Here is a 20,259-nt window from a genome sequence, read left to right on the forward strand (position 1 = left end):
GCCTCAAGAACCCATAGCCTAAACTCGACAGGAAGTCGGCCATTTTGAATTTGGCGACTGATTTGGGACGGTTTACACACTCCGTACTTTAACGAACTCCTCCTAGGGATTTAGTCGGATCAACTTAAAATTTCTGCTGTACCTTCTAAAGGCATTGACGATGTAAAGTTGTGCTATCTGCGCGTTTTCGTCGATGGGCGTGTCCGTGGCGTCGATGATTCGCCATGAAAAAGGAAGTTGTAGTAACTTGGCTGTAAATGCCCAGATCTGCACAAGATTTTACACATTTGACAAGAGTCCCGCCCTGAACAAATCCACATGTCTACATTCACCAACAGTCATAGCGCCACCTAGTGACAGGAGGAAGTGTCCTTTAACGAAGCATCCCCCGCCGCATGTTTGACCAACATGTACGAAATTTCTGTCGTACATCTACCATGTCCAGACGCACAGAAAAGTCTCTTGGAGCGATGCCCTAAACTCAACAGGACGTCGGCCATTTCTAATTTTACTGCGAATTTTGGATGATTTACTCATTACGTACTTTAACGAACTCCAAGTAGGGATTTAGTCGGACCAACTTCACATTTCTGCTGTGCCTTCTAAAGGCATTGACGATGTAAAGTTGTGCTATCTGCGCATTTTCGTCGATGGGCGTGTCCGTGGCGTCGAAGATTCGCCATGAAACAGGAAGTTGTAGTAACTTGGCTGTAAATGCCCAGATCTGCACAAAATTTAACACATTTGACAAGAGTCCCGCCCTGAACAAATCTACATGCCGACATTCACCCACAGTCATAGCGCCACCTGCTGGCAATAGGAAGTGACCTTTAATGAAGCAGCGTAACAAATTCACAGCCGCACCGGCTGAGCTGCAAAATATGCAACGCGGCCGCCTCACACCCCGACGCGGTACAGGTGCGAGGGCCCGCCCATCGCTGCTTGCAGCTTTAATTTTTTTTTTTTTTTCTTTTTTCTGCAAAGTAAGTGCCATTTTCGGGGCCGCAACATGCTCAAAAACTCACCAAATTTGGCACGCATGTCAGGACTGGTGAAAAATTTCGTATTTTGTGGGTTTCACAGATGGGCGGGGCAAAATGGCACGCTAGCGCCACCTAGAAAATTGGAAAAAATTAGCCCCTCGTCCACGTTCAACCTACGTGCATGAAATTTGGTGGGGACGTGTATCATATCAAGACGCACAAAAAAGCCTCAAGAACCCATACCCTAAACTCGACAGGAGGTCCGCCATTTTGAATTTGGCGGCCATTTTTGGACGATTTACAGACTCCGTACTTTAACGAACTCCTCCTAGGGATTTAGTCGGATCGACTTAAAATTTCTGCTGTGCCTTCTAAAGGCATTGACGATGTAAAGTTGTGCTATCTGCGCGTTTTCGTCGATGGGCGTGTCCGTGGCGTCGATGATTCGCCATGAAACAGGAAGTTGTAGTAACTTGGCTGTAAATGCCCAGATCTGCACGAAATTTTACACATTTGACAAGAGTCACGCCCTGAACAAATCTACATGCCGACATTCACCCACAGTCATAGCGCCACCTGCTGGCAACAGGAAGTGACCTTTAACGAAGCAGCCCCCGCCGCTTGTTTGACCGACATGTACGAAATTTCTGTGGTACATCTACCATGACCAGACGCACAAAAAAGCCTCAAGAACCCATACCCTAAACTCGACAGGAAGTCCGCCATTTTGAATTTGGCGACCGATTTGGGACGATTTACACACTCTGTACTTTAACGAACTCCTCCTAGGGATTTAGTCGGATCAACTTAAAATTTCTGCTGTACCTTCTAAAGGCATTGACGATGTAAAGTTGTGCTATCTGCGCGTTTTCGTCGATGGGCGTGTCCGTGGCGTCGATGATTCGCAATGAAACAGGAAGTTGTAGTAACTTGGCTGTAAATGCCCAGATCTTCACTAAATTTTACACATTTGACAAGAGTCGCGCCCTGAACAAATCTACATGCCGACATTCACCCACATTCATAGCGCCACCTAGTGGCAAGAGGAAGTGACTTTTAACGAAGCAGCCCCCGTCGCATGTTTGACCGACATGTACGAAATTTTTGTGGTACAACTAACATATCCAGACGCACAGAAAAGTCTATTGGAGCGATGCCCTAAACTCAACAGGAAGTCAGCCATTTCTAATTTTACCGCCATTTTTGGATGATTTACTCATTACGTACTTTAACTAACTCCTCCTAGGGACTTAGTCGGATCGACTTCACATTTCTGCTGTGCCTTCTAAAGGCATTGACGATGTAAAGTTGTGCTATCTGCGCGTTTTCGTCGACGGGTGTGTCCGTGGCGTCAATGATTCGCCATTAAACAGGAAGTTGTAGTAACTTGGCTGTAAATGCCCAGATCTGCATGAAATTTTACACATTTGACAAGAGTCCTGCCCTGAACAAATCTACATGCAGACATTCACCCACAGTCATAGCGCCACCTGCTGGCAACAGGAAGTGACCTTTAACGAAGCAGAGCAAATGCACAGCGGCACTGGCTGAGCTGCAGAATATGCAATGCGGCTGCCTCACACCCCGACGTGCTACAGGTGCGAGGGCCCGCCCATCGCTGCTTGCAGCTTTAATTTTTTTTTTTTTTTTTTTTTTTTTTTCTGCAAAGTAAGTGCCATTTTCGGGGCCGCAACATGCTCAAAAACTCACCAAATTTGGCACGCATGTCAGGACTGGTGAAAAATTTCGTATTTTGTGGGTTTCGCGAATGGGCGGGGCAAAATGGCACGATAGCGCCACCTAGAAAATTGGAAAAAATTAGCCCCTCGTCCACGTTCAACCTACATGCACGAAATTTGGTGGGGACGTGTATCATATCAAGACGCACAAAAAAGCCTCAAGAACCCATACCCTAAACTCGACAGGATGTCCGCCATTTTGAATTTGGCGGCCATTTTTGGACGATTTACAGACTCCGTACTTTAACGAACTCCTCCTAGGGATTTAGTCGGATGGACTTAAAATTTCTGCTGTGCCTTCTAAAGGCATTGACGATGTAAAGTTGTGCTATCTGCGCGTTTTCGTCGATGGGCGTGTCCGTGGCGTCGAAGATTCGCCATGAAACAGGAAGTTGTAATAACTTGGCTGTAAATGCCCAGACCTGCACGAAATTTTACACATTTGACTAGAGTCCCGCCCTGAAAAAATCTACATGCCGACATTCACCCTAAGTCATAGCGCCACCTGCTGGCAACAGGAAGTGACCTTTAACGTAGCAGCCCCCGCCATATGTTTGACCGACATGTACGAAATTTCTGTGGTACATCTACCATGACCAGACGTACAAAAAAGCCTCAAGAACCCATACCCTAAACTCGACAGGAAGTCCGCCATTTTGAATTTGGCGACCGATTTGGGACGATTTACACACTCCGTACTTTAACGAACTCCTCCTAGGGAATTAGTCGGATCAACTTCACATTTCTGCTGTACCTTCTAAAGGCATTGACGATGTAAAGTTGTGCTATCTGCGTGTTTTCGTCGATGGGCGTGTCCGTGGCGTCAATGATTCGCCATGAAATAGGAAGTTGTTGTAACTTGGCTGTAAATGCCCAGATCTGCACGAAATTTTACACATTTGACAAGAGTCCCACCCTGAACAAATCTACATGCCGACATTCACCCACAGTCATAGCGCCACCTAGTGGCAACAGGAAGTGACCTTAAACGAAGAAGCCCCCGCCGCTTGTTTGACCGACATGTACGAAACTTCTGTGGTACATCTACTATGACCAGACGCACAAAACAGCCTCTTGGAGCGATGCCCTAAACTTGACAGGAATTCCACCATTTTGAATTTGGAGGCCATTTTTGGACGATTTACACACTCCGTACTTTAACGAACTCCTCCTAGGGATTTAGTCGGACCGACTTCACATTTCTGCTGTGCCTTCTAAAGGCATTGACGATGTAAAGTTGTGCTATCTGCGCATTTTCGTCGATGGGCGTGTCCGAAGCGTTGATGATTCGCCATGAAACAGGAAGTTGTAGTAACTTGGCTGTAAATGCCCAGATCTGCACGAAATTTTACATATTTCACAAGAGTCCCACCCTGAACAAATCTACATGCCGACATTCACCCACAGTCATAGCGCCACCTGCTGGCAACAGGAAGTGGCCTTTAACAAAGCAGCCCCCGCCGCATGTTTGACCGACATGTAAGAAATTTCTGTGGTACATCTACCATGGATAGACGCACAGAAAAGTCTCCTGGAGCGATGCCTTAAACTCAACAGGAAGTCGGCCATTTCTAATTTTACCGCCATTTTTTGATGATTTACTCATTACGTACTTTAACTAACTCCTCCTAGGGCTTTAGTCGGATCGACTTCACATTTCTGCTGTGCCTTCTAAAGGCATTGACGATGTAAAGTTGTGCTATCTGCGGGTTTTCGTCGATGGGCGTGTCCGTGGCGTCGATGATTCGCCTTGAAACAGGAAGTTGTAGTAACTTGGCTGTAAAAGCCCAGATATGCATGAAATTTTACACCTTTGACAAGAGTCCCGCCCTGAACAAATCTACATGCCGACATTAACCCACAGTCATAGTGCCACCTACTGGCAACAGGAAGTGGCCTTTAACAAAGCAGCCCCCGCCGCATGTTTGACCGACATGTAAGAAATTTCTGTGGTACATCTACCATGGACAGACACACAAAACAGCCTCTTGGAGCGATGCCTTAAACTCAACAGGAAGTCGGCCATTTCTAATTTTACTGCCATTTTTGGATGATTTACTCATTACGTACTTTAACTAACTCCTCCTAGGGCTTTAGTCGGATCGACTTCACATTTCTGCTGTGCCTTCTAAAGGCATTGACGATGTAAAGTTGTGCTATCTGCGGGTTTTCGTCGATGGGCGTGTCCGTGGCGTCGATGATTCGCCTTGAAACAGGAAGTTGTAGTAACTTGACTGTAAAAGCCCAGATATGCATGAAATTTTACACCTTTGACAAGAGTCCCACCCTGAACAAATCTACATTCCGACATTCACCCACAGTCATAGTGCCACCTGCTGGCAACAGGAAGTGACCTTTAACGAAGCAGCGTAGTAAATACACAGCCACACTGGCTGAGCTGCAGAAAATGCAACGCGGCCGCCTCAGACCCCGACGTGCTACAGGTGCGAGGGCCCGCCCATCGCTGCTTGCAGCTTTAATTAAATTTTAGATCCATTTTAATACATACACTTCCATGCACTCGGGAAAAGAAGCTAGTAATAGATTAATATCAATGAATAGAATACACAAACAAATAGTATAATACATACTGTAAGCAACATGAATAATCAACAATGTACAGTATATACAATAGGGTATACAAGAAAAGGGTATACATCTCAACAAAATGCATGGAAACACATCACATTAATAAATAATAAAAAAATTAAGTTAAGTTGTGTCAATGGACTTTTTTTGCCTGTGTAATTTCACAAATTTGACCGCACCTTTACTTGCTGAAACATAAAATGCAATCATTAATAAAATCTTAACAAGGGACATGTGAGGTTAACGAGTTAGAACAGTACAATTTTCCGTTTGTTTTTCCTCTTTACTGGTGGATGGTCCAGGCACTTCTATGATTTTCAGGTCTACAGGAGGATTATTTTTCTTGTTCAAACTTGTATTTCAGCTTACCGAGGTGCCTGCAAAGAACCAAAATTACTGTCAGCAGTGTTATTAAAGTGATAGTTGTAAACTGAAAATAATTTCCTTGTGACATTCCGAACCTGTTTGACTTTCTGTCTGTGGAACCCAAAAGCAGATCTCAGGCGTAATGCAACCACAGTCATCATTCAGTTACACTGCAGGAGACAAGCAGAACAAAACTGTAAATCATTCATGAAACCATTCTTATGTACACTTGTTTAGTTCAATTCAATGCAACAATTTATGTAAAAATGCTTAAATATTGTGTTAATCTCCAAAAATGTCACAGAAAAGATCATAAAAATATGAAAAATTAAATTGAAAAATTGGTCCACAACTCATGTGTTATGAGTTGTGTTGCAAGTCTTCTGAAGCCATATAATAGCCTTTGTTTTTTGTCTAAAAAGACTACAGTTCGATTTTTTTTTTATATTCAAATGCAAATGATTAAAGGGGAAATGAAGCAGTGAATCAAGTTTAAATGATTTACAAGATGGATTTCCAATATAATCAACAATTATATAAGAAACATTACAAATGTAAACATTTAGAAGAAAAAAGGAAAAAAACTTTGTATCTTTCGCCACCAGGGTGCCGCCATTGTGCAGTTGATGTCACGGGGTTGGTTGGCTCAAGTTTAACAGGCTCTGGGCACTGAAAATTGCGACATCAAACTGTGTTTACACCAGTGTTTTGACCGCGAACGACTAATGTTAAGTACAGTCATTAGACAAAAAGACGACTTCTCATGTTATATGTTGACAAACTGCACATAGAAACATTGTTTGCAATGTTTGCCGTCAGATATTCCTGTCTCGTCAACATGTAAGTTAGCATGTAACGTTATTTGTTAAAGGGGAAATGAAACGTCCATATTTCCGCACTGGTAGTGCTAGTAGCTACAGCCTACATACTAGGAAAAAGTGTCTCCGCTCTGACATCCTTCAGGGAAAGCATCGCCGCTTCCACACGTCTACCTCCCGGCACAGCATGGTAAACGTGCGCGCCGGTGATGCAGAATTGACCACGCAATACATGCTCAAGATCAACCTCTTGACAACAGATGGACTCTGACACGGAGGGCATCGAAGTAACGCTACAACAGCCACACTGACACCTGGTAAGTTAGCGTTGCAAACCCGCTCTTCGCCCCAAACCACCACCGGCTGTTCTACATAGCAACGTAACTTAACATTACATGGTGTTGACGAGACGGGAATATGACGGCAGACAAGACATCGCGAACAATGTTTCTATGTGCAGTTTGTCAACATATAACATTAGACGTCGTCTTTTTGTCTAATGACTGTACCTAACATTAGTCGTTCGCGGTCAAAACACTGGTGTAAACACAGTTTGATGTCGCGATTTTCAATGCCCAGAGCCTGTTAAACTTGAGCCAACCAACTCCGTGACGTCAACTGCACAATGGCGGCACCCTGGCGGCGAAAGATGCAAAGTTTTTTCTTCTAAATGTTTACATTTGTAATGTTTCTTATATAATTGTTGATTATATTGGAAATCCATCTTGTAAATCATGTAAACTTGATTCACTGCTTCATTTCCCCTTTAAGGAACTGTATAAGAAAAAATGTATATAGAATTATTGGAGCCAAATCGGTGATGTAATTTTTCTGAGTGACATGAATGAGATTTAAGAGCCTGAAGGAATATTTTCATAGAATAACTGATTAAAAAACACAAGTACACAGTCAAACAAAACAAATTCACACAGAAAAGTTCATAGTAATAAAGTACTTGTAGTGTGGTGCCGGTAACTTCCTCTAGTAATTCAATGTAGCCTCTGAAATGTTCAGATGATTTTAGAAATGCAGTGGTTCTTCTGAGGAAACAAAAGAACAAAGTTGATTATATCCATTCACAACATAATAATTATTGGCCAGTAAAGGGCTTTAAAATGTTTTTTGAAAGAATTAGGGCACCTGTAGTAGGCTAGCAGCTAAATAAACAAAAACAGACCAAACTAACGCCTATCCACTTGTTATTCATAACGCAAATGACGACAGTCGACAGCAGGAATTAGCTATTAATACGTTCAGCAATTTGAAGACACAGTTGTACAGAATACATTTAAGTGAATGACTAAAACAATCTAAGACAATAAGTCAATGATTTTCATTAATTCTTTAACGTTAGTAGATTAGTTAGCGTCGCGGCTCAAACCTTCATACCACATAGGCTACTGTGCAATAAACGAGTGGTAAACTCTGTAAGAACGCGTGTTTTAGTTTATATGTGTTTGAATATATAGTGAATAGACTCAGTATTTATATTTCTTTGGCGAGTTTACAAACCTTGTAACGGAGAGCCGAACAAACAGCTGAAGCTTTGATGAGCGGAGCCGTTACTTTCAAATCCGACGACGATCAGCTGATCTGTGTTGCGCGCGAGCAGCGCGAGGTTCACTGAAGCGATAACAGCAGATGAATAGCAGCAGTTTCGTTACAGAATAAAACTGTTCTCTTCCTGCTTCTTCTTCTTCTTCTTCTTCTTCTTCTTCTCATATTCATATGATCATATTATCACTATAATTATTATTAGACATACTTACTATTTTTTGTCGTTGTTTAAGTTTTAAATGAATCAATAAAATAGGCCAATGCTAATTAAATGCAAGTATAGCTGCATCAGAAATATAATTTTCGAAATATATATATATATATATATATATATATTTTATTATTATTATATTATTATTATTATTTTAATAATGGTATTATATAATAGTATTATTATAGGATAATAATTGTATTCTGGACTCACAGAACTATTAGGTTCCTCCAGATGCTGACTTTAACATAAGAGATCTTCCAGGAACCATTTAAATGTTAAAAGATCTTACAATAACCCTTTTATAGCATATAAGTTCCTCTAATTTCCCCCAAAGCACTTCGAGGTCTCATGGTAGTGAAAAGGTACCTCCAGAACCTCTGAAATTTAATACAAAGTGCTTCAAGGATCCCATAAGTTCCAGCAAGAACCGCTAAGATTGTCAATGCTCCTCCAGTAACCCCAACTCTATGAGAAAGAGCTTTGAGGCACTTAAATTGTGTTTTTAGGTTCCTTGAGTATCCGACAGGATATTTGAGGCACCTTTAGTTTTTACAGTGTAGTTTCCATAACCTCCCAAAAGACGACGAATCTTCCTGTGTACATTTGTTTAAATTCTTAATATTCTATAAACTCTATCAGCATGTGATTGGCTGTTCGCTATTGATGTTACAGCTAAACTCAGGATCAAAGCCTGTGTTGACAGAATACCAAATGTGCCAGTTAATGAATTCAAGTAGCACATTCATTTATAATTTTGAATAAACTCCAAAGCACAATGACTAAGTGTGTATTTTTTATTTGAATTGTTTGTCAGCTCACACAACTGTCTGTCACCATGCCTTGATGAGTATTGATTATTAATAATGTTATTATAATACTCCCAATCAGCTACTGCGGAGGGTAAAGGTACTGTTATTTCACCCTTTTGAATTTCGTTGAGGTCGTGTTCCCACATCGTTAGCTAGTTTTTAACTTGAATGACTGTCAACTGTTGAATGAACGAGTGTCAAGCATGTCAAGTCGCGCTTTGTTTACTTCCAACCGGAAGACGCGCCCACTTTTGACGCAAGGCCTCATGGGACATAGGAAACTTGTGGATATTCGTCATTCAAAAAGAAAACCGACGCTGCCGGCTTCAGATACACATAACGTAAACAAAGCAGCGTGTCCTTACCGTTTAGAATATCAATCCTGCTGAACACTTTCTTTATTCCACTCCGCTCGTGTTAATATTGAAATATTCGCCAAGGAACACTCAGGTAAGAAGACGTAACATAAGAACAGCCTTCTAGCTTTACCGTTTTGACTTCTTTGCTTGCTGTTTTGCGTTTATTCTTGTGCACTGACTCTTTCACTAAGCTGAACAGCCAATCAGAGTTCTCTTTCCCCAACGGCCCGACGCCGATTTAACATGTCGAATCGCGCGAAACAAAGCCGACGAGGACTATTTTCAGCCAACAGCACGGAATTGTGTGTATCACACCAAGGAAACTTAAGTCGGCCAACGCACAAAATCTGCCAGGCGGCCGACCGTTGGCTTGGGGTGTTCCGGCCTTTATAGTCATGTATTAAGTGTCTTATGAAATTATTGTTAGTAATTTCTCAGAGCAGGTCATAAAGTGAGAGTAAATACTCACCATATATTGTCACTGTTACAGGTTCACTGTAATCTGTGTAACGTCCTCCTCTTCGTGCTCTGCATCTGTACTGTCCTCCATCAGAGATTTGCACAGGATCGATTACTTTATTTGCAGCATCAGTAGTTTTAGTGTTTGAGTCTTTACTCCAGAGAAACTCCCATCCACCCAGTGTCTGATCCAGCGAACATGTCAGAGTAACTCTGTCTCCAGTGATCACTGAACTCTGTGGCTCAACAGTCAGAGTCGGTTTGGGAAAATCTGTCAATATAAAGTCAGTGGGAACATGAGATGTGAAGTTTTTCAGCAGATCTCATTCTCTCACTGCACAGCAAAATCCCCAGTGTTAACTTAAGTCAAGTCTCGTTCTCTTACTGGTAAATCATTTTGATTTCACAGACAATGTAGTATAGTAACTGGCAACATCAAGGTTAACATTCATTCAGTGCAATGCAAAGAGTTAAAGGACAACAAAGATGCAAAGAGCAGCCTATGTTCAAACACACCCTGAGCTCAACACAGGAACCAACATCCAGTCAGAGAGACAAATCCGTATCAGCAAAGTGTTGCAAATTGTTGTAGTTCAAATGACTTTGTTTTTATTCAATATGTTCAGTTCAGTCTGTAGAGTTGCTAATTTTCAAGACAAAGCAAATGTCAAAAGATACTCTATGATTCGATATTTATGAAATATATGGTGTAGTTTTTTTTTCTATTTGCATGTTTTCTTCAGCGCGTTGAGCTCTCTCGGCCACCGTACATGTATGAATCAAATTCACTCACCTTCAGTGTGTCCAGAGTGGATGATTGAAATCAGCACTGAAATGCAAAGTACAAAAAAAAAAACTCATGAAAGATTAGGTATTTTTAAACGTTTTAACAGACGATCATTAAACTCATTCGTTGGTTATCCTGAAAGAGTTTCTGTGGGAAATTATTAGCAGAGTTCTTCCCATGAGTCAAACGGCTGTTTCTCTTAGTGGTCCCTGAGATGTGTTTAGTTTGTAAATAGGGTCTGTCCCACAGACAGAAATTTGGGTTCAGATTATCTGAAGACATGCTAACGTCATCGCTGAAGAATGTGCTACACTACCTTCAGTAAATTATTCAAGAACTCTGGTCAAGCTTATTATTATATGCATTAGAAAAATCAAATACATTGGTAAGCCACCAAAGTGACAGCTCAGACAAACACAGGAAAATCAGACAGTTTTTACAGCGAGACCATTGAGCTTATCCATTTTGCGTTATACGTTAAACCTTTAAACGCATGCCTCAGGTCAGTAGAGTCCGTTCTCATCCCAAGGCGTCATATACGATGCTTTTGCCAAAGTGCAGACATCCAACGCACATGGCACCCTTTAGCGTCAAATGAGACGCAGATATATTGGGCAGAAGGCGCCTCCTAGTGGTCTAACCCTAACCCTACCCATACCTAAACCTACCATAACCGAAGCGTCTGTATTGTAAAAACCTTCGTCTGAAAACTCAGAAATTCTGCATACTAGTGAACATCTACTGAAGACTATCTAGTGCACATCTACTTAGTGCATCATGGACAGCAAACAGAACAACAGAAATGCCAATGAGTACAAAACAAACCAACAGAAATTATTCAGCAAACACCGTAACAAAGCAAAACACTGAGTGACTGAACAGAGTAACCCAAACACAACACAGTGCATTTCTCTTTCACAAACAGCACTATCTGCTCACTTCCTCTCTCAAGCTCGTCTTTCACTCAGAGATCATGGACTAGAGCTGGATTTGAAACTGAGATCAGCATAAAAGAAAAAAATCCAAGAACAATAAATCACTTGAAACTGTTCAAACTAGGGCTGTGAATCTTTGGGTAGACAGCAAATCGATTCGATTCACGATTCATAGGTTTTCGATTCGATTCAAGAACGATTTGTGCAAATTTAGAACGATTCAATTCGATGCGATTCACATCCAAATTCGATTCGATTCTTGATTTTTTTTATATGCATTATAGTATTATTTCACCCAATGGGTCTTTGTCTGGGTTTGAATTAGCCTACACAGCGGCGTCCAGGGGTCAGATAGTGGGGATTTTGTCCATTGTTAATGTTAGTTCATGTTTGTTTTTAAATTTTAATGAATATATTATTATAAGGCAAGGCAAGTTTATTTATATAGCACATTTCATACACAGTGGCAATTCAAAGTGCTTTACATGGAAGAAATTTAAATAATCAAAAGAAATCAGAATAATTAAAACAGTTTAGAATAAAAAAAAATCATAATAATACAAATAAAATACAGTAAATAATTAAAACAATTTAGAATAAAAATAAAATGAAGTACAGTAATAGTCGGAAGAACAATGGCACATATATAAAACAGAGGCACATTTATAAAAAAAAATTCAATGGCCTACAAATTAGCATTTTTAGAAACCTACCCAAGTAGCCAATATTTTTAAAAAAAAAAAAGGCCTTTAAAGTATTGCATTAAATGACTACATGCACAAATTAATGGAGACGTTTCATTTTGCGTCCGCTCAGTGCACTCGTGAGTAGGGGGAGGCTGCAGACCTGGAGCCAGTTTTACGCCCCTGACAGTTTTAAGCCCCTGTTGTTCCTGATGCGTCCAGTAGGGGGAGACTACACTAGTGACGTTATATGAGCCTAGTCCTATTTCATTACAGATCTATAGCATCAGACCTTCTAGAAGCGACATGAATTGAGGTATTTTAAATAATCCGCTAAAGTTATTATTGTTGATTGAATTGTAATGATACAATATTGATTATTTCTAAGCGATAAGCTAAGATTTGATGTCAATTCAAAAGATAGGTCTATAATTTACAGTTTTTTACTATTTTCCGAACCTTGATGCCATTTTTCTGAACTCTAGACACAAAACCCAAAACGGTTATCACTTGTAACACAGGCTGTCTAATGTTCAAAACATTGCATAGTGCATTCACATCTTTAAAGAAATCTTGCACTTGCACAATCACTGGTTCAAAAAACAAATTTACTGTGAAATAGGACTAAACAAAACTATCACCCACACACAAGCAACCGATAGTTTCACTATCATTTTTCGTACAATCATTAAATGTTGTAGAACAAAATAGGTGATCCAGGTTTCATTAGCCTATGGCACTAGAAAAAAAGGTACGAATGCTGTCACTGGGGCGGTACCTTTTCAAAAGGTACACTTTTGTACCTAAAGGGTGCATATTGGTAACTTCATGGTACACTTTTGTACCTAAAGGGTGCATATTGGTAACTTCATGGTACACTTTTGGACCTAAAGGGTGCATATTGGTACCTTGATGGTACATATTTGTACCTTTAGGTACAAAAGTGTACCTTTTTGAAAAGGTACCGCCCCAGTGACAGCTTTCGTACCTTTTTTTCTGACAGTGAGAGAGAATACACACACAGTGGAATCATTTAACAAAGTGTGTGATATAATGATGCAAAACACTACAATCACAACACAGTTTTATTGAATCTCATTATCTTGAAACTTTCATGATTTACTGTAAACATGGAAGATTGTGTGTCATGCATTAAGAGTAACGCAGCAGTTACTTATCATTTTGAGCAGTTGTATCATTTGATAGTTAGATCATTGTAAGGAAATGAATAGACACTCATTTGAAATGTAATGTGTGAATTGCCTTTTGAAATAGTACTTTGATGTTAACTTGTATCATATTGAACAGGTGATTTTTGTTGAATGAACAAATGATCTAAGTTTTATGTATATTGTATCCAAGCAATTGAGAAAAGGATTAGAGTTTTTAAAATGTGCATTTTGATCATTGGTTGAGGCCTTTTACAGAGCTCACTAAAGGTTACCCGCCAACATCTGGGCAAAACAGCAAGTCAATTGATGGCAAGATATACTTCAGAGTATCGGAACCCTTTGGAGAGCGTTGGGACGACACTTGCACAGCAGCGTTCCATAAAATCATCGACTGTCTCACACATGCCCCAGTGCTTGCTTTTGCGGATCCTGCTAAGTCTTATGTACTGCATGTAGACGCTAGTCTGAGTGGACTGGGGGCCGTTTTGAATCAGGAGCATTCTGGAGGACTGAGGCCCGTGGCCTACGCGAGCCGGAAACTGAGTGCCTCGGAACAACGATACCCCATACATCAGCTGGAGTTCTTGGCGCTCAAGTGGGCGGTAGTGGATAAGTTCCACGACTACCTATATGGAGCCCAGTTCGTGGTAAAGACCGACAACAATCCCCTGACCTATGTTTTGTCAAGTGCCAAGTTGAGTGCGACGGGTCATCGCTGGTTAGCTGCCTTAGCTACTTATAACTTCAGCTTGCAATACAAACCAGGAAATTCCAACATCGATGCGGATGTGTTGTCTCGCTACCCATGTGAATCAACTGCTTGCCCTGAATGGAAGGAGATACCCAAGTCAGGGGTAAGAGCCATCTGTCAGTTAGCAGTGGTTGCTGAAAATGGAGGGGCGTCATCCCGACTGGTGGAACCCTTGGGTGTCTTACCTCAGAGTATTCCTGATGCTTTTTGTTGTCCCACAGCTTTGGGTGTTGGTCCGTTGGAACAGCTGAGTAATGCAGAGTTGCGGAAAGCACAAGAAGAGGACCCCGTAGTTGGGGTAGTAAAGCGAGACGTAGAGTCGGGAAAAATACTCACTGGTGCTAGGAGTTCTGATGCTACCATTGCTCTGGTACAGCGACAGGGAGACAAGCTACAGATCAACTTCTGTACCGAATTACCAAAAGTGCCAGTGGTAGCGAAAAGATACAACTTGTCTTACCTGAGAAGTACTGGTCGACTGTGTTGCACTCATTACACAATGACTCGGGCCATTTGGGAGTGGAGAAAACCACGGAACTCATTAAGGACCGTTTCTATTGGCCCAGAATGTCTGCATACATAGAGCAGTATGTTAAGGATTGTGGCCGTTGCGTCACAAGAAAGACATTACCCAAGAGGGTTGCTCCACTGAATCACATAACCAGCAGTGGGCCACTGGATTTAGTGTGCATCGACTTCCTGTCGATTGAGCCAGACTCAAAGGGTATGGGTAATGTTCTCATAGTAACCGACCATTTCACCCGTTACGCTCAAGCGTTCACAACCAAAGACCAGAAGGCTATGACGGTGGCTAAGGTGCTGTGTGACAAATTCTTTATTCACTACGGCTTACCCTCTCGGATTCATTCAGATCAAGGTCGGGATTTTGAGAGTGGTCTCATAAAAGAGTTACTAAGTATGCTGGGGATTCGAAAATCCAGAACGTCTCCCTATCATCCACAAGGAGATCCACAGCCGGAAAGGTTCAACCGGACACTTCTTTCCATGCTGGGTACCCTGAATCCGGCAGAAAAGAACCGATGGAGTCAGCACATTAACAGTTTAGTACACGCTTACAACTGTACTAAGAACGAGGCCACTGGGTTTTCCCCTTATTATCTTCTGTTCGGAAGAGAGGCTCGTTTGCCAGTGGATGTGTGTTTCGGGACTTCGCCTGATGGAAAGGGAGCAGGAAGCCATCGACAGTATGTGGAAAGAATGAAATCAGACTTACAGAGAGCCTATCAGTTAGCCACCGAAGCTGCCCAGAAAAGTCAGCAAAGGAACAAACGGTTGTATGACAAGCGAGTGAGACACCAGAGCTTGACTGTGGGAGATCGTGTACTGACACGAAACCTGGCTGTGACTGGAAAGAACAAACTTGGAGACAAGTGGAATTCTGTGCCTTACCTGGTGGTGGAAAAGTTGGAGAACTTACCTGTGTACCGTCTGAAACCTGCATCCGGCGTGGGAGGTGTGAGAACATTACACTGAGACCATCTCTTGCCAGTTGGGGACCATGTGAGGTTGGCAGATACTGGAGAACTTACCAGAGTTTCTGCTCCAGTGGAGACCAGGCACATATCTGGGGAGAGAAAACGGAGAAGAGAATTAGGGGAAGGAAATACGGTCATGACAGGGTGTGAATTGAGTAACCTCTCTGACAGTGAAGAGGATGAAGTGTGGCATTACTGCGCGGGTAGAGTGGAGAACCAGCACCCGCCAGAGTGCGTTACACTGTTGGACTCTACCGTGGATGGTAAAACTGACAACTGTGGAGGGGACTTGGATATACCTCATGCCGCAATGGCCGAGCCGATACCCAATGAAGAGGGCTCTGAAGAGTTGCCAGATGGGAGTTCAGAGACACTGGGAGATCCAGGTTTAGAAGGGGGAGAGCTTGAAAGAATTACTTCCACCGAAAAGGTAGTAGAGACCGTTAATTCCAGGCCTAAAAGAGAGATAAGACCTGTAGTCAAGCTAAGCTATGATTATCTGGGACAGCCCACTAACCGACCTTTAACTCTAATTCATAGAGGGATGGTAATAAATGTAGAGAGTGGGGAAGAGTCAGAAGGGAAAGCCTGTAACACTATGTGGTGTCACCCTATGGCACAGTGTGTTCGTTGTACTCGGGTAAACCCTTCTACTGAGCCTAAAGTCACCATTAAGGTGTTGAGATGTAATCTCATGGGGTCATGAGACGTTTAGACGGGGGAGCATGTAACCCAGTAGGTTATAAAAAATGCTGGTAATACGCTCTCAATTTATTAGTTTGTAATTTAATTCACTTGAGAAATAAAATGTGAATTAACTTCTCATCTGTGTTAGCGAGTGTAAGGTATTTGTTCCTTTAAGAATGCGCGTGCATGAGATGCAAGTTTGATCTAGGGGTACAGGGGGAAAAACGTGGTATTAACCATCATGTTAGGTGCTTTTTTATTTTATTGGTTTCAGGGAGTTAAGTCCCACCCTCGCAGGGTTTTTGAACGATTTGAGTGGTGGTACGGGAGAGATTGAAAAAGAAAAGAAAGACGGAGAAGGAGAGACGAGTTTATGTGAACAGTGATTTTAATTGACGATTTATAAGTTAAATCATCTTTAACTGCAATGTAGATCCGAGATATGAATCGCTTGTGTGTTTGTTGGTGTTAATAGCCTGTTTTTTTCCCCGTGTGGTTAACCTGCCGTGCGGGCGTGTATCCGAATTTCTCCGGTCAGTCATCACTGCATATATTAGCGCATTGGAACGTGTAACCTAACCAAACTGTTACCGTATCAAAGACTATTTATTGCTGCGGTTTCCGGACAACTGAGGACCAGATAGCGCCCCAAGTAACCGTGATATTTGGGGTTCCTCTGGCGCCGCGGGAGGCGTAGTGCGTTCGGCCAACGAGCGAGCGAGAGGACGAGGAGCTGCGCGCGGCCGGCTGCTGGAATCGCGGATACCGCATTTGTTCTCACGCGGAATTGGAGGTATTTGTTTTGTTTTAGTTGTGCTCAGGAGAGTGAAGGGGCCATTTGTCGTTTTCCCGGCCACCACGAACACAAGCCACGATTCAGGCCTGCAACGGGGTGGGTTGATTGTGTGTGTGTGTGGGCCCACAACTGTTTAATCTGAGTATTTTGTGTTAAACATTGCACGGATAACGTGAACTATTCAGAGTATTTCTGTTTATAATTAGGAAGTTATCTTGGGTTTTACTTTATTGGGTATACGGCTAATTTATATTGTTTTTTTTGGCCGGTATTCTAATTCCTGTGCGTTTGGCATCAGAGTTATTGTCCTTCTGGGACTGAATTGTGATCCAGTTAAAGTGAGGATAATTGTGTGAATATTTCACACATTTAAATTAATTCCTTGAGCCATTTAATATTCAACATTTCTATTTCAATTAAATCTTATTTTGTTCTGTAATTTTACTTGTGTTATTTCTTGAAAGTGTCGGTTTATGCTATTGTTTAGGGGGTGATACATTTAATTTGAGTAACATAGTACAAGGAGAGAAGAGCTTATCATTTAAGTTCTAAAATTCAAATTTACTTCACTTAGTGACACCAGAGGGGCCTAACGTCAACATCTGTAGGCATATAGTAAGTGAACTTGGGGCGCTGTTCTCTATCTAGTTACGAGAAGATCAGGTAGGGGGCGCTACATAACGTGGGGGCTCATCCGGGATCTCCCTCTGTGAGTCACACCATAGTTTGTGTAGATCTAAAAAAACTTCTTTTGCTTTCCCCATGAAAAGAGACACCAGTGATTTTGCCAAGAGATCTCTCGAATTTATTTATAATATTTATAAGACATAGGAGGAAGAGAAACAGAGGTCTTCATTCTGCATCGTTACCATCTCTTCCACGGCTCGTCTTGCTTCAGGTCGGATAGGGTATTGTTTATGAGGGGCATGTGTCGGCCCTTCAATAACAACAGGGTCAATGTTGGCTTTGCCACAATCAAATTTGTGTTTAGCCCAAACTTCTGGATGTAAACTGCATAGAAGACCCCACACACCGTCTTTGGTCCAGTCTCTGATAATTGGTTTTGCTGCACCAACTGAACTCAAATTACATGTGCGATCTTCGTGTGGTATTATCCCAGCTGTTGTAGCGATTTGACGACTGTCAGTGAAGATGATCATGTTCAACAATGGAAGTATGTCCATGCCAATGAGGCTTCCTTGTGAATTCGGTCCCACCCAGAAAGATGTCCATACGACTTCATCTTCATGTATTTGTAGTGGAACTTGGATACTTTTATGAAATGTTGTGATACCTCCTCCAACTCCTTCAACTTCCATAGTTTCATCTGTTGTAGGTAGGTTCAGATCTGTTATTGAAATTGAGGCTCCTGTGTCAACCAGGATATCACATGGGTGGCCCCCTATTAATGCATTGATGAAAAGGCGATTGTCTCTTTTCTTACTCATACAGGGGGCCGCTGATTCCTATAGCGGACGCATAATCCCCTCTATGAGTTGACGGACTTGTGCTTCCGTCCATGTCTTCCCTTGAGAGGTTTCATCACGATTTTTCGCAGTGACTTGTTTAAATGATGGACCTTGACCTTCAGCTCCACCACCTTTAGCCCAGCAGTCTTTTCTTGAGTGGCCACGCTTTCCACAATTGCCGCAAACAACAATCTTATTCTTTGTATCCATGTTGTATTGAGCTGTCGCCACTCCTTTTCGATTTGTCTTGTTTCCTTCTTCCTTGTTTGATCTCATCGCCATCTCTAGACGGCCAGTCCATTGCATAATTTGGTCAAACGTTTCGCCTGGATTGACTCCAAGTGATAACGCTTGTTGGTATTTAGAGCTAAAGCCATCCACAAGTGTGTCAGTGAATTGTACATCATCTCTGTCAGGTTGTTTCTTAGCGCAGAGAGCCCATCTCTCATAAGTGTTCCACTTACGCAGAGCATATTCATCAGGAGATTCATCATCCTTTTGCTTAATCAATGTCACTGATGTGAATGGAATTTTACCGCTTCCCAAGATTTCTTGGATTTCTTTTCGGAATACATCTAATGTTTGCCAAAGACCCAGGTGTCTTTCCTGGCCATCAACCCCAAAGTCTACCCATTGGGCTGATGTTATCACTGCTGGCAAGCGTTCCCATCGGTCTCTTGGGATTTTAGCTTTCACAATGGTGTGAATGTCTTTTAGTGTCAGTTGATTTGCTTCAACCAGAGAGTCTAATTCTCGCCAAAACTCTGTGTTTGGATCTTGTCTCTTCAGAGGAGGTAAGGCTGAGAGAATGGCTTGTCGTTCTCCCGGAGTAAACGGTCTTTCTTCGGTCATCATCTCAGGTTGTGACTCTTCCCTTTTAATCACAGGTGAAGAAAATTCAGGACCAATCTTGTCAACTGTGGTCATGTTGTCATCCCTTGTCTCGTCACTCCAGTCAGATCCATAATTATGAGCCGGTGTACATCTCATCATGTCTCTGCTTGGCTGGGCTGATTTAGATCTCGTTATTATTGGAGCTGCTTGTGCAGATGCAATAAACAGTTTGTCAACTGGACCTCCGTTTGATCTTGAAGCTTGAGGCTGCGTCAGAGGTTTAGATGAACTTGTGTATTGCTCAGGCAAAGGTGGATAAATTGGTTTGTAAGGTGGAGGCGTTACTGTTGTCGCAGATTTCACTGGTGCTTGTGAATATTTCCTTTCAGCTTCAGTTATTATATTTGTCCAATCTGGATCAAATAGATCATCACCGGTTGTGTTTTCCTTCTCTGGACATGTGATGATTTACTATGTGCGTCTATGTTCAGAAACTGCAGCCTATGTGATGCGTCTGTGTGTGTGCTCAGAGCTGCAGGCTGTCTGTGTGTGTCTAAGCATGTGTGTGTGGGGCTCCCTGCCTCTCCCCCTCTCCAACTGGATGTGTGTGTGTATGTGTATGAAGGTACAGGGCAAATCTGAAGGGGGGGCTGCTTCGCTCTCTTTTCTTCCTCACTCACAGAACAAAAGAAAAATTTAAAGAAAAGTTAACTCTAATGATTTTCAGTATTTTAGTTTTCTTTTTAAAACTCAAAA

The 20,259-nt window shown here is 42.0% G+C and overlaps 1 protein-coding gene across 1 annotated transcript in view; it reads right to left on the minus strand.

Annotated features, from left to right (window-relative positions):
• LOC120471919 (Fc receptor-like protein 5) overlaps positions 1-20,259 on the minus strand; it is a 57,927-nt gene that overhangs the window by 14,892 nt on the left and 22,776 nt on the right. The window contains exons 9-10 of the mRNA XM_089129013.1: positions 10,687-10,722; positions 9,904-10,164 (exon numbers count right to left, since the gene is read on the minus strand). Coding sequence (XP_088985139.1) covers positions 9,904-10,164; positions 10,687-10,722 — 297 coding nt within the window. The remainder of the gene's footprint in view (positions 1-9,903; positions 10,165-10,686; positions 10,723-20,259) is intronic.

This window comes from Pimephales promelas, chromosome 3 (assembly GCF_988280905.1).
Source record: "Pimephales promelas chromosome 3, fPimPro1.hap1.1, whole genome shotgun sequence".
NCBI lineage: Eukaryota > Metazoa > Chordata > Actinopteri > Cypriniformes > Leuciscidae > Pimephales > Pimephales promelas.